General features: G+C 39.5%; 1 protein-coding gene across 3 annotated transcripts in view; it reads left to right on the top strand.

Annotated features, from left to right (window-relative positions):
• Positions 1 to 24974, top strand: part of polr3d (polymerase (RNA) III (DNA directed) polypeptide D) — a 26195-nt gene extending 1221 nt beyond the window's left edge. Inside the window, exons 1-9 of one of the 3 annotated variants that reach the window (XM_079896224.1) lie at positions 10062 to 10250; positions 13071 to 13230; positions 16545 to 16588; positions 16690 to 16844; positions 17979 to 18100; positions 19692 to 19839; positions 21068 to 21318; positions 21408 to 21560; positions 22964 to 24974. In XM_079896224.1, the coding sequence (XP_079752350.1) occupies positions 13075 to 13230; positions 16545 to 16588; positions 16690 to 16844; positions 17979 to 18100; positions 19692 to 19839; positions 21068 to 21318; positions 21408 to 21560; positions 22964 to 23080 (1146 nt within the window). In that variant the 5' untranslated portion in view covers positions 10062 to 10250; positions 13071 to 13074 and the 3' untranslated portion in view covers positions 23081 to 24974. Of the gene's footprint in view, positions 1 to 10061; positions 10251 to 12083; positions 12110 to 13070; positions 13231 to 16544; positions 16589 to 16689; positions 16845 to 17978; positions 18101 to 19691; positions 19840 to 21067; positions 21319 to 21407; positions 21561 to 22963 lie in introns of those variants that run through there. The other 2 variants (XM_079896223.1, XM_079896225.1) reach the window with 2 other exon arrangements.
• The last annotated feature ends 2306 nt before the right edge of the window (positions 24975 to 27280 follow it).

The raw sequence follows: 27280 nt of genomic DNA, 5'->3' as shown, positions 1-27280 counted from the left end.
AGTAGGCTATATAGGCAAGGCAAGTTTATTTATATAGCACATTTCATACACAATGGCAATTCAAAGTGCTTTACATAGAAGAAATTAAAATAATAAAAAGAAATAAGAATAATAAGTGATCTATTGGGTTTATACATAGCCTAATGAAGACATTTAAACATGTTCAAAATAATTTCTTACACTTTTGCTTCAAACACATATTTTTCCTTGCAGCTGATAATATCATATCAAAAAATGAGTATTAGTATTAAAGCAAAGATATTAATATTTTTAGAAGTGTTAGTATTAGAGTGGTCATTATCTTAAATGGCCTTAAATGGCACATAAAAACTAATTTTCGCGTATAAAGAGCGGGGTACAACATGATGATGAAGAACTGTAATGTCAGTTACAGTGTGTGCGTGACTGAGATAGAGATGATAATCAAAACTGAACAGATATTTTGTTAGTTTTTGTCAGAGTATCTGAGGCAGGAGCTGTAAAGGCTCCGCCCTCATCTGGAAAGTGGGCGGGGATCAAGCAGCTCATTTACATTAAAAGAAACATGCACAAAAACAGCATGTTTTTCCTTCCACTCAAAAACGGCCATTTACAACACGGTATAATTAATAATCTGTGGGGTATTTTGCTGAAACTTCACAGACACATTCTGGGGACACACTATTACATAATATAAATAGTACTTATATTATAAATTATCTCGTAAAAAGGGGCAATAAAAGGTCGACTTTAAAACATTCTGACATGTTGTACTCAATATTATCAAGCCTTTCTGTAGGTAAATATTATAAAATTATAATGAACTGTCAATATGAAGTAATATTGGTAATATTACACACACACACACACACACACACACACTCTCTCTCTCTCTCGCTCTCTCTCTCTCTCGTAATGTAATGATATTTATACGGCACAAACTGTATATTCTATCCCCTACCCTTAAACCTACCCATGCAGAAAACTTTATGCATTTTTACTTTAAAAAAGGAGATAATTTAGTATGTTTATGTCATGTCTTGTTTTGGTTTTGTTTCATGTTCTTGTTTCATGTCTGTCATGTGATCCCCTGTTCTAGTCATGTGATCCTGGAGACGGCTTATGGTAGAGAAATGAACATTCAATTCACGGGCAGCAGCTCTGGTGGACATTCCTGCAGTCAGCATGCCAATTGCACACTCCCTCAAAACTTGCGACATCTGTGGCATTGTGCTGTGTGATAAAACTGCACATTTTAGAGTGGCCTTTTATTGTGGCCAGCCTAAGGCACACCTGTGCAATAATCATGCTGTCTAATCAGCATCTTGATATGCCACACCTGTGAGGTGGATGGATTATCTCGGCAAAGGAGAAGTGCTCACTAACACAGATTTGGATAGATTTGTGAACAACATTTGAGAGAAATAGGCCTTTTGTGTACATAGAAAAAGTCTTAGCTCTTTGAGTTCAGCTCATGAAAAATGGGGGCAAAAACAAAAGTGTTGCGGTTATAATTTTGTTCAGTGTATTAAACTGCACTTGGGTTCTACACACTTGCCTCCTGGACTATATATTACAGTTTATCAAACTGCTAGCTGGTCCCCACAATGTAATATAAATCTATACTCTCTCACACAAACACACACACACACACACACACACACACACACACACACAGAAATTAAGCTGACTTTAATAAAACCATTGGCGTATATAAGCATGTTGACTGGATGTTATCGCCATTACACTGAGAGCCAGAGTCTCGAATCCTCCATAAGTCACAGCTTCCCTGATATATCAGTGTCCACTCGTGCGCGAGTAACTCGAGGATGGGACGCTCCGATGCTTCAACCTACAGAGGAACTGACCAAATGCTGCACCATATGCTCACAAGCAGTGCTTCCCAACAAAGCCAACACACGACAAACACCACACACACCAAACACAACGACTTCTGACCGCCAGCACACGACAATCACCACACACACCAAACACAACGACTTCTGACCGCCAGCACACGACAATCACCACACACACCAAACACAACGACTTCTGACCGCCAGCACACAACAATCACCACACACACCAAACACGACTTTTGACCGCCAGAACACGACTATCACCACACACACCAAACACAACGACTTCTGACTGCCAGAACACAGCAATCACCACACACACCAAACACAACGACTTCTGACCGCCAGAACACGACAAACACAACACACACCAAACACAACGACTTCTGACCGCCAGAACACGACAATCACCACACACACCAAACACAACGACTTCTGACCACCAGCACACGACAATCACCACACACACCAAACACAACGACTTTTGACCGCCAGAACACGACAATCACCACACACACCAAACACAACGACTTTTGACCGCCAGAACACGACAATCATCAAACACACCAAACACAACGACTTTTGACCGCCAGAACACGACAATCATCAAACACACCAAACACAACGACTTCTGACCGCCAGCACACGACAATCACCACACACACCAAACACAACGACTTCTGACCGCCAGAACACGACAATCACCACACACACCAAACACAACGACTTCTGACCGCCAGCACACGACAATCACCACACACACCAAACACAACGACTTCTGACCGCCAGAACACGACAATCACCACACACACCAAACACAACGACTTCTGACCGCCAGCACACGACAATCATCAAACACACCAAACACAACGACTTCTGACCACCAGCACACGACAATCACCACACACACCAAACACAACGACTTCTGACCGCCAGAACACAGCAATCACCACACACACCAAACACAACGACTTCTGACCGCCAGCACACGACAATCATCAAACACACCAAACACAACGACTTCTGACCGCCAGCACACGACAATCATCAAACACACCAAACACAACGACTTTTGACCGCCAGCACACGACAATCATCACAGACACCAAACACAACGACTTTTGACCGCCAGCACACGACAATCACCACACACACCAAACACAACAACTTCTGACCACCAGAACACAGCAATCACCACACACACCAAACACAACGACTTCTGACCACCAGAACACAGCAATCACCACACACACCAAACACAACGACTTCTGACCGCCAGCACACGACAATCACCACACACACCAAACACAACGACTTCTGACTGCCAGAACACGACAATCATCACACCAAACACAACGACTTTTGACCGCCAGCACACGACAATCACCACACACACCAAACACAACAACTTCTGACCACCAGAACACAGCAATCACCACACACACCAAACACAACGACTTCTGACCGCCAGAACACGACAATCACCACACACACCAAACACAACGACTTTTGACCGCCAGCACACGACAATCACCACACACACCAAACACAACGACTTCTGACCGCCAGCACACGACAATCATCAAACACACCAAACACAACGACTTTTGACCGCCAGCACACGACAATCACCACACACACCAAACACAACGACTTCTGACCACCAGAACACAGCAATCACCACAGACACCAAACACAACGACTTTTGACCGCCAGCACACGACAATCACCACACACACCAAACACAACGACTTTTGACCGCCAGCACACGACAATCACCACACACACCAAACACAACGACTTTTGACCGCCAGCACAGGACAATCATCAAACACACCAAACACAACGACTTCTGACCGCCAGCACACGACAATCATCAAACACACCAAACACAACGACTTTTGACCGCCAGCACACGACAATCACCACACACACCAAACACAACGACTTCTGACCACCAGAACACAGCAATCACCACACACACCAAACACAACGACTTCTGACCGCCAGCACACGACAATCACCACACACACCAAACACGACTTCTGACTGCCAGAACACGACAATCATCACACCAAACACAACGACTTCTGACTGCCAGAACACGACAATCATCACACCAAACACAATGACTTTTGACCGCCAGCACACGACAATCACCACACACACCAAACACAACAACTTCTGACCGCCAGCACACGACAATCACCACAGACACCAAACACAACAACTTCTGACCGCCAGCACACGACAATCATCAAACACACCAAACACAACGACTTTTGACCGCCAGCACACGACAATCATCACACCAAACACAACGACTTCTGACTGCCAGAACACGACAATCATCACACCAAACACAATGACTTTTGACCGCCAGCACACGACAATCACCACACACACCAAACACAACAACTTCTGACCGCCAGCACACGACAATCACCACAGACACCAAACACAACAACTTCTGACCGCCAGCACACGACAATCATCAAACACACCAAACACAACGACTTTTGACCGCCAGCACACGACAATCACCAAACACACCAAACACAACAACTTCTGACCGCCAGAACACAGCAATCACCACACACACCAAACACAACAACTTCTGACCGCCAGAACACGACAATCATCACACACACCAAACACAACAACTTTTGACCGCCAGAACACGACAATCATCAAACACACCAAACACAACGACTTTTGACCGCCAGCACACGACAATCACCACACACACCAAACACAACAACTTCTGACCGCCAGCACACGACAATCACCACACACACCAAACACAACAACTTCTGACCGCCAGAACACGACAATCACCACACACACCAAACACAACAACTTCTGACCGCCAGAACACGACAATCACCACACACACCAAACACAACAACTTCTGACCGCCAGCACACGACAATCATCAAACACACCAAACACAACGACTTCTGACCGCCAGCACACGACAATCATCAAACACACCAAACACAACGACTTCTGACCGCCAGAACACGACAATCACCACACACACCAAACACAACAACTTCTGACCGCCAGCACACGACAATCATCAAACACACCAAACACAACGACTTTTGACCGCCAGAACACGACAATCACCACAGACACCAAACACAACAACTTCTGACCGCCAGAACACGACAATCATCAAACACACCAAACACAACGACTTTTGACCGCCAGAACACGACAATCACCACAGACACCAAACACAACAACTTCTGACCGCCAGAACACGACAATCATCAAACACACCAAACACAACGACTTTTGACCGCCAGCACACGACAATCACCACAGACACCAAACACAACAACTTCTGACCGCCAGCACACGACAATCATCAAACACACCAAACACAACGACTTCTGACCGCCAGCACACGACAATCATCAAACACACCAAACACAACGACTTTTGACCGCCAGAACACGACAATCACCACAGACACCAAACACAACAACTTCTGACCGCCAGAACACGACAATCACCACAGACACCAAACACAACGACTTTTGACCGCCAGCACACGACAATCACCACAGACACCAAACACAACAACTTCTGACCGCCAGCACACGACAATCATCAAACACACCAAACACAACGACTTTTGACCGCCAGAACACGACAATCACCACAGACACCAAACACAACGACTTCTGACCGCCAGAACACAACAATCATCAAACACAACGACTTTTGACCGCCAGCACACGACAATCACCACAGACACCAAACACAACAACTTCTGACCGCCAGCACACGACAATCATCAAACACACCAAACACAACAACTTTTGACCGCCAGCACACGACAATCACCACAGACACCAAACACAACAACTTTTGACCGCCAGAACACGACAATCACCACAGACACCAAACACAACAACTTTTGACCGCCAGAACACGACAATCATCAAACACACCAAACACAACAACTTTTGACCGCCAGCACACGACAATCACCACACACACCAAACACAACAACTTTTGACCGCCAGAACACGACAATCATCAAACACACCAAACACAACAACTTCTGACCGCCAGAACACGACAATCACCACACACACCAAACACAACAACTTCTGACCGCCAGCACACGACAATCACCACACACACCAAACACAACGACTTCTGACCGCCAGCACACGACAATCACCACAGACACCAAACACAACAACTTCTGACCGCCAGAACACGACAATCACCACACACACCAAACACAACAACTTCTGACCGCCAGCACACGACAATCACCACACACACCAAACACAACAACTTCTGACCGCCAGCACACGACAATCACCACACACACCAAACACAACGACTTCTGACCGCCAGAACACGACAATCACCACAGACACCAAACACAACAACTTCTGACCGCCAGAACACGACAATCATCAAACACACCAAACACAACGACTTCTGACCGCCAGAACACGACAATCACCACACACACCAAACACAACAACTTCTGACCGCCAGCACACGACAATCACCACACACACCAAACACAACAACTTCTGACCGCCAGAACACGACAATCATCAAACACACCAAACACAACGACTTCTGACCGCCAGAACACGACAATCACCACACACACCAAACACAACAACTTCTGACCGCCAGAACACGACAATCACCACACACACCAAACACAACAACTTCTGACCGCCAGCACACGACAATCACCACACACACCAAACACAACAACTTCTGACTGCCAGAACACGACAATCACCACACACACCAAACACAACAACTTCTGACCGCCAGAACACGACAATCATCAAACACACCAAACACAACGACTTCTTACCGCCAGCACACGACAATCACCACACACACCAAACACAACGACTTCTGACCACCAGCCAGGCCCGGAGTGGGTAATCGGGAGAATCGGGAGTATTCCCGGTGGGCCGCTTCACTTTTGGGCCGGTCGAGGAATTTTTTTTTTTTTTTTTTTTTTACATTTCAATGTCACATATTAGTTACATTAGGATACACACGTTCCGCATTCTGCCACCACAGCGCGCAACTCAGCATGGGTTGTACCATGTGAGGGAGTTCTCCCCTCCCCTCCTATAGAAATGGTTGGGTCCATAGCCCGTCTTTTCAAAACGTTTTCTCAGGGAGGCTACCGCGGCTCCGCCGGCGCCTACTGATAGCTGGGCCGGCCGTAACGGTACGCGTCAGGGAGGATGGATGGGAGGAAGAGGCCAGGAGGTAGGCTATGGAAGTTTTGTTTCCGCCACAGAATAAAACATTTTAAAAGATAATTGCGACTTTTTATCTCGAGTTTACATCTCGCAATTCTGACTTTTTTTCTCAGAATTGCGAGATATAAAGTCAGAATTGCCTGAAATAAAGTCGCAATTGCGTGTTAAAAAGTCAGAATTGTGAGATATAAAGTCAGAATTGCCTGAAATAAAGTCGCAATTGCGTGTTAAAAAGTCAGAATTGTGAGATATAAAGTCAGAATTGCCTGAAATAAAGTTGCAATTGCGTGTTATAAAGAATTGTGAGATAGAGTCAGAATTGCGTGATATAAAGTCGCAATTGCTTCTTATAAAGTCAGAATTGCAAGATATAAAATCAGAACTGCCTGAAATAAAGTCGCAATTGCTTATAAAGTCAGAACTGCAAGATATAGAGTCAGAATTGTGTTATATAAAGTCATAAAACGTGTTATAAAGTCACAATTGCGAAATATAAAGTCAGAATTGTGTGATATAAAGTCGCAATTGCTTATAAAGTCAGAACTGCCAGATATAGAGTCAGAATTGTGTGATATAAAATCATAAAACGTGTTATAAAGTCAGAATTGCAAATTATAAAGTCAGAATTGTGTGATATAAAGTCGCAATTGCTTATAAAGTCAGAACTGCCAGATATAGAGTCAGAATTGTGTGATATAAAATCATAAAACGTGTTATAAAGTCAGAATTGCAAATTATAATGTCAGAATTGTGTGAAATAAAGTCGCAATTGCTTATAAAGTCAGAACTGCAAGATATAAAGTCAGAATTGTGTGATATAAAGTAGCAATTGCGTGTTATAAAGTCAGAATTGCGAAATATAAAGTCAGAATTGCGAAATATAAAGTCAGAATTGCGAAATATAACGTCAGAATTGTGTGAAAAAGTTGCAATTGCTTCTTATGCTTCTTATAAAGTCTAAGTGAATTATTATTTAACCTTTACATTATTTGTTAACCCATGGTATTAAAGGGTTAGTTCACCCAAAAATGAAAATTCTGTCAGTAATTACTCACCCTCATGTTGTTCCAACCGCACAAGACCTTCGTTCATCTTCGGAACACAAATTAAGATATTTTTGATGAAATCTGAGCTATGTCTCACTCCTCCATAGGCTGCTATGTGACCGAAACTTGCTGGCCCAGAAAAGTCATTAAAGAGATTGTTAATATAGTCCAAGTGACTACAGTGGCTCAATCTTAAGTATATCAAGCGACGAGAATACTTTTTGTGCGCAAAAACAAACAAAAATAACGACTTTATTCCACGTTTCATTTCCTTCTCTCTGGGCCTCTAGTTGGTTTGCGTAGTCTTTTTGCGCAGCGCGTCTGTGTTACACGTCACCACGTAGGCTCACTATTGGCCGACGCCGGTCATGTGTGTGATGCGTGATGACGTGCAACACAGACGCGCAGCGCAAAAACACTACGAGGCCCAGAGAGAAGGAAATGAAAAGTGGAATAAAGTCGTTTTTTTTGTTTGTTTTTGCGCACAAAAAGTATTCTCGTCGCTTGATATACTTAAGATTGAGCCACTGGAGTCACTTGGACTATATTAACGATCTCTTTAATAACTTTTCTGGGCCAGCAAGTTTCGGTCACATAGCAGCCTATGGAGGAGTGAGACATAGCTCTGATTTCATCAAAAATATCTTAATTTGTGTTCCGAAGATGAACGAAGGTCTTACGCGGTTGGAACAACATGAGGGTGAGTAATTACTGACAGAATTTTCATTTTTGGGTGAACTAACCCTTTAATACTAACTACACAATAGTACGAGCTGAACTGTTGCTTCATTTATACAATTTTAAAAAAGTGCTAATTTGGAATTCCACCATGGAAAAAGTGGGCCGGTCTTGGGCCTGAAACTCCCGGGCTGAAAAGTGGCCCCACTCCGGCCCTGCCACCAGCACACGACAATCACCACACACACACCAAACACAACGACTTCTGACTGCCAGAATGCACGGATGCTCTCTGAAGGTCAAGCGTTCGAGGCTCGCTGTGTGTGATGCGGTTGTGTGTGTGTGACTCGACGCTCACTTGTGTTGAAGATCACCGTCTTCTCTCAGGATGATGGAGTGAAATTGAAGAACAGTGGATAATTAAAACACAACAGACCCTGACAGCCGACAACTGGGTTTGTTTTCTGACCTGATTTCTGAGGAATATTCTGTAATTATAGAAATTTGATACAAAAAAAAAAAAGAAATGTATTTGTGGAGGCAGATTGGGAGGTTTAAAAATGTTTATATTTGCTGAAAGCACAATTATCCTTACTATGATTTTTTACATATTATAATAATATAAGGATAAAGCTTAATTTAATTGTTGTAATATAGGTTATATTTTTTGCTTTAAAAAATCATCCCAATACAGATATTTATCCAATATATGATTAACAAATGTCTATCAAGAGAAAGGTGAGGTTGCTACTTAAGTAGCCTATATACTACTACTTTTACTATAAAAATTTACTTGAAATAAAATTGGAGTCGTGTTACACCTTTAACTGCTAGCGTGACGATTAGCACTCTTTTTCATTGCCATTTATTGATATTACGCCTAAACAAAATCGTTTTTTGTGTGTGTGTGATATCAACTCCAAATTTGGAAAACAGCTACATATGAATTTAATTTTATAACAATTTTAGAATAAAAATTATTTTGTAAAACATATATTTTGTATAAAATACAAATGTTTAGTACAGTAAACGTAAACTTCTACAGCACTTTCATTTTTTGAAGTGCTTTTACTTCAGCAATAATCTGAGTGTCTTCTTTAAAAAGAGACCAACCTTAGGTCTGAATTTCAGCATTGATGAATTACAACCATTTAAGTTTGGATAGTGCATGTTCATGCAGTTAAGAGGTTAAAAATTCTGCGCAAAGGTTTGCAGAGTTGACGTTCACCAATCACATCACTCCGTCACACGGGTCAAAGTGGCATTGCACGTGAAACTCCGCCTTAAACAAACTTGCACTACCTTTCATCATCGTTATAACCAAAATCTCGATTTTGCCTGTTATTTTGCTATATTAGTGATATTTTTGGAGTAAGGCCGTGTTTGAAGAGTCCCTGCACTAGTGAGAGAGCGCACTGGTAAGTGTAACGTTAGCTTTACTGTCATGGATCTGACTGTGTGTTTGTCTCGCCATGTGTTTGGAAGCGTGGAAGTACCGTTACCGGTTTGCTGTAAATATATATTTCAGATCTATAAATACTTCTGCGACTGAATGTTCAGAGTATCGTGGCGTGTCAGCATTGCAGTATTACTAACGATTTTAGTCCTACATCCTTAACAACAGTTCTTCACAATTTGTACAGAATTTCTGTGAGAGTCTGGGATCAATCCTAAATATTCATAATGGGAATTGTTATGAGAATTCCAGCATAATAACACCAACACTAGAACTTTTACAACACGTAGTTCTCATTAAGACTGTGAAGGTTATCTGAGTTTTAATTTAATTATTTAGAAATTGTAATATTTAAAATCTATTCATTAATATATATTAAAAACACATGTATGTGTGTGTGGCTGCGTCCGAAATAGCATACTGTCTTGAGTAGGTACTTATTTTGAATATGTAATTACTTGACGACCGCTTGTTTAGACAAGTATGTTCTATATGACGGATTAGATTCGCCATGTTGTCATTATCACGTGACCTACCAATTCTTAAATTCCATTTTCTTCATTTCTTCTATATTATTGTTCCTTTCTTTTTCATACTTGATACATTTGAGAATCGCATGAGGTATTGTTTCTTTAACATGACATTGTTCACACAACCCATTTGAATGCTTCCCTATTATTTTAAGTGTGCTATTTCATTTGGAATGTCCTAAAATTATTCTGTTATAAACAACCTCTTCTTTCCATGATTTACTTATATATCTTGGGCAACGATTAATCGCATCCAAAATAAAAGTTTGTGTTTAGGCTACATAATATATGTGTCTTATGTATAATTATTTTGTATATGTAAATACACACATATGCATGTATATATTTAAGAAATATTTGTATACTGTATATATATTTATACATAATTTATATTATATATAAATAAATATTTTATATATAAACAACACATTTTTCTTAAATGTAAATGTGTGTATTTATATAATTATACACACTAGACACACATATATTATGTAAACAAAAACTTTTATTTTGGATGCGATTAATCGTTGCCCAGTGCTAATTCATGCTATATAGAACAGAACATGATTTTTTGAAGCCAAAGTGTCCATCATATACACACTTCATAATCTCACCGGAGTAGTAGATCATCCAGGGACTTTAGCCGACTCTTTTATGAGATCTGTGAATTAAAATACTTAAATATTTAAATACAGACATACTTCTTTTGTATATTGTTTTTCTCCTACTATATAGTGATGCAGCCTGTATATGTTATAAAGCTGTTTTGCATACGCTTGTAATAGGGCTGCACGGTTAATCGCGCTTAACCGATTTGGATTATTGCGATTATAAAATCCCAAAGGCTGTGATTATTTTATTTTATTTATTTATTTATTTTTATGTGCAGCTTGTCAGTGACGTACGGCTCTGTGATCAGTAAACGTTGCTCCGTCTGAAAGCACTGCGACTGAGTCGCTTGTAACGTGAATTTGAAAAAACAACACGCGTCAAACATGAGAAGCGTTTATGAACCTCTTTTCCAACAAAAGACAACATTTAATAACATGCTTTTACTCCAAACTCACTTCATAACGACAGCTGAGCTCATCCTTCTGTGAGATGATGTTGCTTCTTACACAGAATAAGGCAGTCGTGTGTTTAGTCATGTTTAATCAATTAAAGCATTTCAATCTTCAGATACAGATAGTATGATGCTGATAGGGGTTTCCTGGAATGATGTGTGTTATACTTCTGCAGGGCATATTTGGCGTGTGTGTGAGGTGCCCTCTGCTGTTCAGATGTATATCTGGTGTGTGTGTGTGTGTGTGTGTGTGTGTGTGTGTGTGTGTGTGTGTGTGTGTGTGTGTGTGTGTGTGTGTGTGTGTGTGTGTGTGTGTGTGTGTGTTGTGAGAGACGCTCTCTGGTGTTCAGATGGATATGTAGTGTGTGTGTCTGTGTGAGTGAGACGCCCTTTGGTGTTCAGATGGTTAAGTGGTGTGTGTGTGTGAGAGAGAGCATTTACCACCGATCAGCCGTTCTGCACTGACAAGCTGCACATTAAATAATCACAGCCTTTGCCAAATCGCGTGCGGTTTCATTGCGATTATTAATCGTGCAGCTCTAGCTTGTAATTAAAAGCATGTGCCATTTAATTGACATTGAAGTTTGCAGTGATTTGGTAACATCTCTTGTCTTGGGTCAGTGAGATGGAGGGCTCTGGTGACCCCGGTCCGAGGACCCCGCAGGGTTATTATGATGTTAATGATTATAATCGTATAATAAGAATATTGGTCCTTGTGATTATTACTCATAATTAAATATAACTAATCATATTTTTCATCTGTATTCTCAGTCCGAAATCACATACTGTCTGAGAAGGCACTACATTTGAATTTTAATTTACTTTGTGACCGTTAAATAGTATGAATATGGGTAGCCTGAATGAGATTCGGACGTACTACATCCGTCATATTGTTACTGTCACATGACCAACCAGCCTAGGTTCACTGTCATTCATAAATCCTCTCCTGTGGCCTCATGGGATAGTAAAGTGTCCATCACACTTCATAATCCCGGCGGAAGTAGTAGATCATCCGGGGACTTTTCACCTTGCTGTTTCTCGAATACTATATAGTAGAGAAGTATGTGATTTCGGACGGAGCCTGTATGAGTTATAGTCTGTTTTCGGATATGCTTGTAAAAGCATGTGGTATTTAATTGACATTGAAGTTTGCAGTGATTTGGTAACATCTCTTCTTCTGTCGTGTCAGTGAGATGGAGGGCTCTGGTGACCCCGGCGGGCCCCCGAGGACCCCTCAGGTGGGCGGAGCCAGAGGGTTGCCGATGGGCCGCCGACTCCCCGCCTCCATCACTCCGGGACGCCTTCCCACAATGCGGTCCAGAGACCTCACGTTAGGAGGCGTCAAAAAGGTTACCATTCATAGCTGAACATGCTAGTCACCAGGGTTTGAAATCAACACCCGCTGTGGCGGGTAATGCTGTCAAATCACGAGCCAATTTGGCGTGTTACTTATTATGTTTACTCACTTTGCTGGGGAAGTTCATGTAAACCAAATCTGCACAGATTTAGCACAAATACTGAACTCGAGTCACCATGATATATTAAATACAGCGTATTGTGCAGAATCTCATATCTGGCTTACTTGAAAACACACGTCACTACGCTACAAATAACGGCCCGCTTCTTCATTTGCATTGAAGCAAAAGCGAAGATTAAAAAGCATTTGGTTAACAGAAAAGACGTTGTTATTTTCCACCATCCTACATTTGTTTGATGTTCTCTGCAATGTATTCTGTCCATCTAAAACACATTCATGGTGAAAATGATGAGGATGAAAGAGGAAGGGAGGAGATGGATGGATGCAGGATTTTGTTTCAATAAGAAAATGTATGAAATCCAAATTTTATAATATATATATATATATATATATATATATATATATAATAGGGCTGTGTATTGGCAAGAATCTGGCGATACGATACGTATCACGATACATGGGCCACGATTCAATATATTGCAATATATTTCGATACTGTGCATAAGGCGATATATTGGGATTTTTTTAAAAGTAGGACTATAATTTTAGAAAAAGTCATATTTAAAAAAAAAGACATGATGTGCATAAAAGTTAAAGAAGTTTACTTTAGGTAAACAATTCAGTACACAGAAAATCAAACTACCAGTTTGGGATTGTGGTTCACCTGTTCTACACTGGCTGCGTGGCGTTTGCGTGGCGTTTTCAATGTCTTTGCACACCAGAAACGTGTCTGATGCGGCGCTGCTGCTGCTGCTAGGTGACATGATAAGCCTCATTGGTGATATGTTTGACATATGGGGAGAGAGTTGTGGAAGGCCTATACTTCATGTTAAACATAAATATAGCAGCAAAGACAACGTCGGCAGTGTTGACGGTAAAATAGGCTACAGAATATTTCGTTCTGTATTGACAGGTGCAGTATTTGAAAATCGTTTTTTATATTTGCATTTATGTCAAAACCTAGAGACTTTCAAACATCAAAATGACATTTATTAATATGAATTCGTGTCAAAATGATATATAAACATCTTTTCCTATTCTATTCTGCCTGGAAACGCTTCCAACACGCTTGCGTGTCGCGTGATAGGCGTCAGTTCTATTTCTAGCATCCACGCGTTTTCCGCGCGGCTCGAGCCGGGCCTGAGACGTGTGTCACGCACGCAGTGTGCAAGCTCTAACCGGTTAACATGGGAACCGAAATAAAAACGGACACGCCACGCAGCCAGTGTCTCGCCGGCCTCTTAGTGAGCAAATTTTGATATGCTCAAGTAGGCCATAATAAAAGAAAATACATATAGCCTCTGTCACAATAGGCTAATACATTATGTGCAATCAAATTCATGGTATTACCAGAGTATTTTTCCCAGACACAATTTACAAACTGCATGGTTCCTGTCGATATCGGTAGTGTCCTCTTTACTCTGGAAACCAAAATGATTCCACACTTCAGCACGGAATGCAGCAGGAGCCGGTCTTACACGGGGTTCAGCCATAGCTACGTGGTAAACGTCTAGCAAAAATGTTAGGCGAGGACACTAGTGGTGCGTCTCAGCATAGCCATCTAGTGGTAGGGATTTAAACACAACATAAACGTGAACCACAGTGTCTTACCATAAATATTTTTGCACGTAAAAAAAAAAAAAAAAAAATCGATACAGTATTGCAAAATAAAATATCGCGATACTCAGGTGTATCGATTTTTTTTCTTACACCCCTAATATATATATATATATATATATATATATATATATATATATATATATATATATATATATATATATATATATATACTCACCTAAAGGATTATTAGGAACACCTGTTCAATTTCTCATTAATGCAATTATCTAATCAACCAATCACATGGCAGTTGCTTCAATGCATTTAGGGGTGTGGTCCTGGTCAAGACAATCTCCTGAACTCCAAACTGAATGTCAGAATGGGAAAGAAAGGTGATTTAAGCAATTTTGAGCGTGGCATGGTTGTTGGTGCCAGACGGGCCGGTCTGAGTATTTCACAATCTGCTCAGTTACTGGGATTTTCACGCACAACCATTTCTAGGGTTTACAAAGAATGGTGTGAAAGGGGAAAAACATCCAGTATGCGGCAGTCCTGTGGGCGAAAATGGCTTGTTGATGCTAGAGGTCAGAGGAGAATGGGCCGACTGATTCAAGCTGATAGAAGAGCAACTTTGACTGAAATAACCACTCGTTACAACCGAGGTATGCAGCAAAGCATTTGTGAAGCCACAACACGCACAACCTTGAGGCGGATGGGCTACAACAGCAGAAGACCCCACCGGGTACCACTCATCTCCACTACAAATAGGAAAAAGAGGCTACAATTTGCACGAGCTCACCAAAATTGGACAGTTGAAGACTGGAAAAATGTTGCCTGGTCTGATGAGTCTCGATTTCTGTTGAGACATTCAGATGGTAGAGTCAGAATTTGGCGTAAACAGAATGAGAACATGGATCCATCATGCCTTGTTACCACTGTGCAGGCTGGTGGTGGTGGTGTAATGGTGTGGGGGATGTTTTCTTGGCACACTTTAGGCCCCTTAGTGCCAATTGGGCATCGTTTAAATGCCACGGCCTACCTGAGCATTGTTTCTGACCATGTCCATCCCTTTATGACCACCATGTACCCATCCTCTGATGGCTACTTCCAGCAGGATAATGCACCATGTCACAAAGCTTGAATCATTTCAAATTGGTTTCTTGAACATGACAATGAGTTCACTGTACTAAAATGGCCCCCACAGTCACCAGATCTCAACCCAACAGAGCATCTTTGGGATGTGGTGGAACGGGAGCTTCGTGCCCTGGATGTGCATCCCACAAATCTCCATCAACTGCAAGATGCTATCCTATCAATATGGGCCAACATTTCTAAAGAATGCTTTCAGCACCTTGTTGAATCAATGCCACGTAGAATTAAGGCAGTTCTGAAGGTGAAAGGGGGTCAAACACAGTATTAGTATGGTGTTCCTAATAATCCTTCAGGTGAGTGTATATGAGCTGTGATGTAGTTAATCTGGTTCATTTCTTTTTCTTTTTTTGCTTTGGCTTGTAGAAGTTTAACAGGCAAATTGTCTGGTGAGTGAAAAAGTTAATTTCAAACCCTGCTAGTCACTCACTACTGAACATTTCAGATTCAATTTCAAGTGTGTTGTCATTTGTCCCGCAGAAAACCTTCACCCCCAACATTATCGGTCGAAAATCGAAAGAGGAGTAAGTGACGGACTCGTTTATTCCTAGTGTTCCTCAGTCCATCATGCATTGGTGACATAATGAGTGCGTCACTGTTACTTACAAGTGATGCTGTGCCACAGATTAAAAGCTGATGAAGGAAAGAGACGGGATAAGAAGGATGTTGATCGAGGCCGGCAGCGGGACGGGCGAGGGAGGGGCCGGGGCCGTCCTGAGGTCATACAGTCTCACTCGATCTTTGAGCAGGGTCCCGCTGAGATGATGGCCCGGAGGAAAGGTAAAGGAGGATTTGAGAAATCGTTAGGACGGGTACTGTGATTTGAGCATGATGTCAGTCACACTGAATGTCATTAAAGCTTTTAACAGTTTTCAGATATCGCTCCAATATCTGTGACACTAGGGAATTAAAATACTTAAAAGCTGTAATTTATTCATAAATGTATGTACACCTGCTCTACCGTTCAAAAGTTTGAGGTTGGTAAGATTTTTAATGTTTTTGAAAGAAGTCTCTTCTGCTCACCACAGAGATTTATTTGATCAAAAATACAGTAAAAACAGTAATATTGTGAAATATTTTTGTTACATTTTAAAATATATGAATATATTGTAAAATGTTATTTATTCCTGTGATCAAAGCTGAATTTTCAACATCATTACTCCAGTCTTCAGTGTCACATGATCCTTCAGAAATCATTCTGATTCAACTGTTTCTGATTATTATCAATGTTGAAAACAGTTGAGCTGCTTCATATTTCCGTGGAAACTGTGATACAATTTTCCTCAGGATTATTTGATGAATACAAAGTTCAAAGGTTTTTACTGTTCATTCAAAAAACTCACTGACCCAAAAGTTAAAGCGTGAGACTTTTTTCAGGATGAATAGAAACTTCAAAATAACAGATTTATTTTGAAAAAAAAAAAAAAAAAATATTTTGTAACATTTTTAAATGTCCTTACTGTCATTTTGGATCAATTTAATCCTTGCTGAATATAAGTATTAATTTCCTAAAAAAACGCACTGACCGCAAGCTTTTGAACGGTATTGTATATGTACAAAGGCTTTGAACCAAAGTTTTAATGTTTATGGAAAACATTAAATAATTAGGGAATTGTATAATGCTTTCCAGGCTTGAAGGTTATGAAAGATTTTAATTGTACAGATTTTGCTCTTTGAGAGTGAATTCTCTAAATTAATGTTAAATGCTAATGCAGTTATATGGTACATTTGACTCCCGTAGCCGAATATTCAAGAATGTGGGAAAGAAATATAAAAATATACAAAACAGCCATATTGATCAGTCAGTAATCAGCATATTGGGGTTAATATCTAGGGTGTTTACCATTGATTTAGTTTAATGTTAAATATAATTAGTATTTTCTTGTCTTTTTTTTCTTTTCTATATTTGATTAGGTTTATACGATGACACCAGAGAAACGGCAAACACTGGCCCTTCGCCCATCATCAACATCAAAAAGGAGAAAGAGACCGAAGAGGAGACGAAAGAAATCCTGCGCAAACTGGAGAAGGACAATGTATGATTTCAGAAACAAAAGTAGAAGCTTATTAACTAGCGATTAACTAATCAAACCTGTGCAGACTCATATTACAGCCCAAAACCAAATTCTGCTTTACATTAAGAAAATAGAGCTTATTTTACGTCCACTGAGATCTTTTTCATTGAGACATTAATTTTATGATAATTAATCATATTTTTCATCTGAATTCTCAGTCCGAAATCACATACTGTCTGAGAAGGCACTATATTTGAATTTTAATTTACTTTGTGACCGTTAAATAGTAATGGCCTTATGAAATCAGTTTGATTTTTTTTATTTTATTTTTTCAATTTTTTTCAAAAATTTTTTTTTTCTTCGTTTTAATGGTTCTGGATTCCGGTTTTTTTCCGTTTACTTTTTTTTGGACTCCATTTTAATGGTTAAATTAAATTTTAGTAATCAAAAAGCATGTCTAATTAATTGAAATCATAAAACTTATACAGTTTAACAACAATTTATTCAAAGTTTTATTTTTTCCCCTCAAATTCCGTTTTATTGTTTGGCCGACCAACTTCTGTTTTTTCTGTTTTAAGTTTTCTGGATTGGATTTTAAAGGTTTAATTAAATTGCAATAATCAAAAAGCATGTCTAATTAATTGAATTCATAAAAACTATTTATTTGTTTTTTCCAGATATTCTGTGTTGTGTATTTAAATTTTTCACATCAATCAAATGAAGGCATAAAACATTAATTTAATTTATCCTTTAATCGTGTGAATTTTAAACAAACTTTTTTGTCAAACAATGTGCTGCACGACACAGCTTTACTTTAATACTTCAATACAATACATATACTGTTATATCGTAAAATATTATACATAATTATAGTATTACTTGTCTAGTACTACTTTGATTTAAAAAAAAAAAAAAATATATATATATGTATTTATATATTTATGAGAATCACCACTGAAAATGGGACTTACAAATATCAAAATCAAATGTAAAATAACTTGATGCTTTACAATGATGGCAGTTATCGAGGCAAAATTTCATAATGCAAAATCTATGTAAATATAGGCTTCATTTTCTTTATACAACACATTTATTTATTTAATTCACTTTTTTATATTTTGATTTTGAAGTCAAATATGACCTAGGCCATGTTTTTATGTGATTCTCTCAAATGCAAATACAGGTGAAACTCGAAATATTTGAATATCATACAAAAGTTCATTTATTTCAGTAATTCAACTTAAAAGGTGAAACTAATATATTATATAGACTCATTACATGCAAAGTGAGATATTTCAAGCCTTTATTTGTTATAATTTTGATGATTATGGCTTACAGCTTTTGAAAACCCCACATTCAAAATCTCAGAAATATTTTAAATGTTCATAAGCTGTAAGCCATAATCATCAAAATTATAACAAATAAAGGCTTGAAATATCTCACTTTGCATGTAATTATCTATATAATATATTAGTTTCACCTTTTAAGTTGAATTACTGAAATAAATGAACTTTTGCACAATTTTCTAATTTTTCGAGTTTGTATTGCCAATTTCTTAACTGAGAACATGATGCCAAGTCTGTGTGTGTGTGTGTGTGTGTGTGTGCTGTAGTTTGTGGACGACCCTCACCTGCGAGGTGAAAGAGAGAGCTGTCCTGTACAGCTGCCGCTGGCCGTGTCCGGATGGGTCTTCAAGCAGGAGTTCAGTGAGAAGAGCTCTTCAGATCCTGAACCCATCAGCACTGGAGCTGAGGTCAAGGGTAGGAGCGACGACACTCCATGCTGTTATCTGTGTGTGCAGATGTGAAGTCAAGAAGTGTGTTCCCCATACAGATTTGGTCACGCGTGTTTGTGGCGTCGACCAACAGAAAGCTGCTTGGGTTGAAAGTGTAGCGATGTATGAAGCTCAACTTACACAAAAGTCACTATTGACATTTTTTTGCCTGTGAAATTTCGCCACCAATTCACTAAAAGTAAAAAGTACTGATTGATGAATGTTTATTTATTTAGCAATTTGATGCGCTTCATCATACTGCTCAAAATACATGGGGGATATAATGGACTAGACACACAGATAGAGCTTAAATAGTTTACGGCTCAAACTGACATTATGACTTTTCAAGGAGCCAGCACTAGTCAATAAGGAAGGTAATGCAATTAAGGAATCACGATGTGTTAAAGTTCCCCTGTAGTCAAACATTTTATCCCTTAAAACTCATCTTGATCACCAAAATTACATATTTAAACGTTTTTTTCTTGAAAAAAAAAATTCTTCATGCCTTAAAATATCTTGACTGTAACTCGACACCCTTGCCTCATTTAGTATACGCGGTTCTATGAATATGCAAATGAGCCCCGACTCACTCAGCTCAGAGATCCACTGGTTGACGATCACACGTTGATCTGATTGGTTACAAGGTAGTTTGTGACGTCAGAAACACCAGCGATTTCAAAGCGTGTTTTTGAGACTGTCTTTGGTTCACTGCAGTTTTAAGGAGAAAATACTCAGCAATGCTGTCGACTTATGAATTTACACATGGTTTGTCTTAAAGCGTATTAAAAACACCACATAGACACATAAACAACATTGTTTGAAACTACCTTGTAACCAACGTGTGATCATCAACGAGTGAATCTCTGAGATGGTGTGAGCTCATTTGTATATTCATAAAAAACATTTAAGCATGTAATTTTGATGATCAATAATAAGTTTTAAGGGATGAAATTATTGTCTACAGGGGGACGTTAACAGGTTAAATAACGATTTCTTCAGGTCAAAATAATGAGGAACGACATGTTTTTATGGAATGTAGTGGAGTAAAGTTTACCAAAATAAAAAATACTCCAATAAAGTACAGAATGATACTTGAAAATTTTTAATTAAGTACAGTAACAAAGTAAAAATATGTTTTACTGAGCATTCATTACACAGAATTGAAGAGTGACAAACTCTTTCTCTGTCATCCATCCCACCTCATCTTCCTTCAGTCAAGCAGGAGCCGCTGGATATTCCTGAAGCAAAGAAGGCGGAGCCTATGTTCAGACTGCCACCCTTGCCCGAACCTGATTTGCTGCCTGATTTACTGGAGGTGTGGAATCACTGCAAAGAGGAGGAGCTTCTCTTCATGCAGCTCCCTGATTCGCTGCCAGGCCAGCCGCCCACCACTGACGTCCGGCCCACTAAAACAGAGGTTCAGTCCAGTGATGGACAGACCATGATGCAGAAGACCGAGACTCAGGTTGCCACTAGCTAGGTTTAGGTCACATGGCCATGTCAGTTTTTGCATATGCTCATGTGTTTTTGTTCTCCTGTGTGTTTGCGTGTCAGGAGGAGTCTCAAGAAGAGAACAGCTGTTGTCTGAAGGATCTACAGGAGGGTTTGGTGGGAAAGATGCTCGTAAGGAAGTCGGGGAAAGTGCAGCTTATTCTGGGTAACGTGACCCTGGATGTGGCCTTGGGAACCCCATGCGCCTTCCTGCAGGTCAGTCACACTCAGAACAACAGTACGGTTTTCAATAGCTATGTTTCCATCAAAGATGCGAATTTAACCCGAGTGCAAAATTGGAATATCGCATAAAAGATTTGTGGATGAAGCAGCTTTTCCATCCCATGTGTTTAAGAGAACAAAATTGTCACTTCATGGGAAACTAGTGGAAAATTTCTGTGATAAAAGTGGAAGTTGCTGCGATTGGTCCGCTGGTTAGTCCAGTTATCCAATCACATCCTCTGTTAAGGCAAAGTCACTTGAGTTTTTCGTTGGGCATTGAGGGATTTATTTGGTTTCCATCATAGTTTGTCTTATCAGATAAAAAATAATCCGCCTCAATTGAGCGCATTTATGCTCGTTTTTAGCATTTCATTATTCAGTCTTTGTTTCTCTTTACAGTAACCTTGAGTTTGGGAATGTCACTTTATATATAAAACTTATTATTATTTTTATTATGAATTTATTTGCATTTGGAGTTTCCATCCAGTGTTTATTTTTTTTATGCGATATCCTAAAATTTGCATAAAAAAGGTGGATAGAAACATAGCTAATCATTGTAAAATGCCTGATAAGGCATGGTCACGTTAAAGAAATTTTAGTACAATTTTCAACTTTCAACAGTGTAGTGATGTATGAGGCTCAGCTCACACAGAAGTCACTTTAAAACCAAGCAGCTTTCTGTTGGTCAATGCAAATCTGAATGACTAACTTCAATCGTGAAATTCCCGATAGCGTGGGTTCCTATTGAAATAACTGGGTTTTGCCAGCGAAAATTCAGCAAACAGCGGAAAATGCGACTGCACATATAGTTTATTTAAAGTCTGCGTCTATATTAATCTGGATACATTTGACAATGGTGAGTTCATTGAGTACATTTTTCTTTCATCTTTGTTACTTCGTATAATCTTCATATGACATTCCTGCATTCATCTTTAACAAAAATGTGAAAGTAAACAGTGCATACCGGTATTTATCTATGGGTACAATATGCATCATTGTTTTCAAATACCTTAAATATATTACAAATGTTTTCAGTCCAAACTACAATGCAAAAACTGCATTTCACATTTATCTGAGGACAAAGAAGAAACAAAAAAAAAGCATTTTTAAATGTGTCTTGATTAGTGCCTGTGTTCGCTGCTGATCTGATGGTTTGGTTGGGGAATTACTGCCGACTGCTGGGGTGAAGATGTTAGGACAGCATTTGTAGACCCAAAGTTTAAATGCCAAACACTGTAATGAAATTGGTGACACAGACACTATATAAGCACATGGCCAATATAGCTTTGGGTCTGAATCTGTACACACAATCTTTACACTCTCTAGCTTCTTAATCGGTCTGATTACATGCTTTTCTGTTTCTGTCTATTTTTATTATTGCCTCTGTGTTTGTGTAGGAACTGGTCTCCGTAAATACCGAGGGCAGAAGGGGAGACATGTCTGTGCTGGGACACGTTAAACACAAGTTGGTTTGTTCACCGGACTTCCATGCTCTTCTGGAAAACCGAGTTTGAGGAACGGCTGCTGGGAATCGAATGCTGTATATCCCTTTGTGAGGACATATTCCCATGTACTGACACCGATGGAGAACTCCGAGCGAATGAACGGAAATTATTTATAAGTGCAAGGAAATGTATTTAGAAGAATTTATGAGTTGTCATTCAGGAGTGAGACACTATTACACATGTAAATACTGTGGGTTAGAATAACTAATACATTTATAAAAATCTGGGTTTGAGTTTGAAACTTTAAGTTAATAAAAAAAGTGCCATAAATACCTTTTTTCTTTTGTTAAATTTATTGTATCAGGGAATGATGGTGGAAATTGCCTTTCAAATATGTTAAACTTTGACTACATGTAGTAGATGTATATTGTTTTGTTAGGAGGAGGATGTTTTTTTTGTGATCATAAGTCATCATTTTTATACATTTTACAACACAATTCCTCAAAAGTAATATTTACAGTCAGGGCCTAAAACTAATTTTTAGCCAAACCCTGCCGATGTCCGGTGACTGAAGAAATTTACATGCCCATACATATTTTTTACCAACTGTGAAACTGCAAAAACAGGCAGTTGTGACACCAAAGAAACAGAAATCAAATAAAGTAGGCTAATCAAATGTAAAATAACACTACGTAGTCACTGTATGAATAAAAAACATAGATATTCCTTATTAAAGTTACAAAAGTTATTCAGTCAAGAGCAGTGAGTGTTTGATTAACATTAATGACTCAGTTTTATTAGGCTGCTGTCACTTTAAGACCGAATGCATGGATCCAATATACTGTTACATATGGATACACATGCACTTTCTTTCTCAACCTTTTACGTTCATTTAAGATGTAACTGACTGTTTACAAGGATACTAGCCGAGAGGATTTTTGATTTTGTCCGTTCAAGTGCAAGATGATGTTTTAGATGATGATGATAAGATGATAGTTTGAAATGTGAAAGATAGTCGTGCGCTGTCTGAGACGGAGCTTTCTGGGTAAATTAAAGGGGTCATGAACTGGCATTTTTTTTATATATATTTTTTTTATTGTTGTCTGAGGTCAACTTATGACGTTCGCTTGGTTTTTACATTCAAAAACATCAAAATGAATAAGTAGTAGGCTATTTTCTACCCTGGTTTTGAGGCTAGCTCCTGAAACGCTCGGTTTTTATGGGCGTGCCACATTGAAGACTTGGAAGTAAACGCCCACTGCTATGATTGGATAACAGTTTTGCATATTATAATCAGTTTCATGCAATGCACGAATCGGTGGGCGGGGCTAAACAGGCATTGTTGAAGTAGGCGTTGATCTTGATCTGATCTTTGACGTCATAGATCCCGTTCGCTGTGCCTGGTGTCAATAAAAGCTTTTATTGGACAAACAAGGAAGGTTTCAGTTGTGAAACTTACAGGATATATTTATAGTATGAAGACCTCTTATATGTCAAAAGCTCAAGGAAAATTTGATTTCTGAGTTCATCACCCCTTTAATGAATTTGCAAGTAATGAATTGAGTTCTCTATGGCATCTTTTTGTGCTTGAATATTTAAATTAGCAAGGCTTAAACTGATGCAGCACTGGCCTTTCAACTGTCCTCAGCGTCGTTCATGTTCTCATAACATCGCATTGTTAGAATTCATAAAAAATGTTACCGGCCAGCTGGCGATTGACACCGTTTCATACTTTTGGTGTTTGGCGTGTGTTAATTTTAGGCCCTGTTTGCAGTCATCACTGTTTGGATTTAGAACTGATATTGCTTCATGACTGTATTTCTATGACATTAGGAGTGGTTATCGGTCTTTGGAGCACAATGTGCTGTTTCTTGCAATTTGGCACACTATGGTAAAATGTAGTGTTTGCATAAAATACACTACAATTAGACAGATATTAAAGTGCCCCTGTGGTGAAAATCAAGTTTTTAATGTTGTTTATATGTCTATGTGGTGTTTTTAATGTGCTTTAAGACAAAGCATGTGTAAGTTCATAAGTCGACACCATTGCTGAGTATTTTCTGCTTAAAACTGCAGTGACCCAAAGACAGTCTCAAAAACACGCTTTGAAATCGCTGGTGTTTCTGACGTCACAAACTACCTTGTAACCAATCAGATCAACGTGCCTGAGGGATTTAGCATATCATTAACAGCGAACTAGCAGGGGAGTCTCGGAAGAAGCCAGGTTATCCCGGTATATATTTCTGTTGATATGAAAAATCTGGAAGATTTAGCAATATAGCGGATGTATATTATGATGACGAATTGCATTTCTCCACTGACGTTCTGAGTTGATCAAAGCGTTTCTGATGATTGTAGATCGCAGATGAACCCAAAATTCCATTCAAATTAATTATTTACATTTTATAAACCATTTTACACACATTCAAAATAGTGTGACTATAGTGCTGTCAATGTTTCACAGATTTAGGAATTTATAAAATACATATTTCAATCTGTCACACACTCCCCTACAAAAATCAATGTCGCCTCAAGATTACCATTCTCTGTTAACACAAGAGTCTTTCAGTCCCTTTTGTGTTCCACACAAGATTTTTGTAGTGCAAGAGTTCTTTAAACTGTTCAGCATTTTAACAGTCCATGGATCATCCCGAACTTAAAAGTTCAATTTCTGGAACAAATCCAAAAGGTTTTCTCAGAAAGAACAGTCCAGAAGTGTCTCAAAGTGCAAAACTGAAGCGGCACGAAACAACATTCCATATTTTCTTTGACTTTCAAGAGTTCAATATCCTCTCAAAACTACAGTCCATACAGCAAACAGTCCATAGTTTTCTCAATTTCAAAGTTCAATGACTGTTAAAGGCAATGTTCAGCCAAAACAGTCCATCAGTTCTTAAGGTGCCAGACTGTAACCGTTTATCATGCAAAGAATCCTTAGGTTTCGAGTTTGTTTATAACATGTTCAGGGGATATAGTCTTCTCAAATTCTCTAGATTTATTGCAGATCTCGCTGACCTCTGATTAGACGAGGTGAATGAACTCTGTGCAGCAGTTCACCACCAGCTCTCTGCCATTTTTCGCTACTCACACATTGGGAAGCGTTTCTTAAATCATATTATTGATCGCCGCCCTCGGGATCGTCAGGTCATCGTGGTTCCCCGATGAAGAGGCCATGAGGGATGAGCTGCCGAGATGCTTCAGAGTTTAAAGGGAATCGAAACCAGGCGAGGAGGTTCAATGGGATGTTAATGATGATACACCCATAGCAATGGCTTTGTGTGGAGATTCAGATGATCTGATCGGCTTTCTTACAGCAGCTCGCTAACACACTGTCCGACAGAGTGCAATTCTGAATACAGCTTTGAATTCAAATGCAGGGAGAGAGTGTAAGTGTTTGGAGGATGAGAGAGTCAGTACCTTTCGGTTGATCGGTTTAAGCCGACTCTCCACACATCAGTGCTGCTGCTGTTCCTGAATGGACATGTGGAGTATTAGGTAAGATCCAGCTGAGGAGACACTGCTTCAGACACTGCCCTGCCTTAGACAGACAGGATTTGAATCCTGGGGTCACGGACTCTCCAAAGCCAGAGGAGACTATTCTTTAGTGTTATTATCAGAAATGGCTAATAATGGATGACAAGAAAGCCCGAGCATTCTTTTGGCGGAGTCTTCTTGTGTAGCAGCCGGAGAAGACTTCGTCCTCGACTTTTCAGATGTTTATGTTGGAAGATGATATAGAGTTAGCTTCCGTCGAACTACGGCGTAATTTTTTTAATGACGCTGCACTACGAGCTGCATTGTAGCACCAAATTAAAAAAAGAAAACCGTGTGTGAGAGGTTATTGTTGCTTCAACAGAGCGCTCATTTTTTAAAACTGAAGCTAATAAAAAAAAAACCTGCGGAGCACCATGCCACAGAACAGACTATCTTTTTCATTGAGAATGCACAAAGCCGTGAATTAAACAACAAGGACATCGTGGATGAGTTTGCCGAAAGAAAGGCCTGGACAATCCAACTAAAATTAGTGAGAAGGTTTGTGCTTTTACATTTTGGGCTGCTGTGTCAAGATCGTTTGTATGCATGCAGTAGTTTATTATTGACACTGACTGAGCCTTGGTTATGTTAGGCTTTTTTTGTTCCGTTCTGGTTGTGAAAAATTGTTGGGTAGTGTTTTATTTTATGGTATTGTTTTTGTATGGTATTTATTATTTGTCTCTTCAATGTACTTGGAGGGCGGGGTTAGGGGGGCCCATATACATTTTTTTGCAT

The sequence above is a fragment of the Squalius cephalus genome (genome assembly GCF_949319135.1).
Source record: "Squalius cephalus genome assembly, chromosome: 16".
NCBI classification, from domain to species: domain Eukaryota; kingdom Metazoa; phylum Chordata; class Actinopteri; order Cypriniformes; family Leuciscidae; genus Squalius; species Squalius cephalus.
Note: the sequence above shows the minus strand (reverse complement) of the source record. Positions and strands in the feature narration are given on the sequence as shown.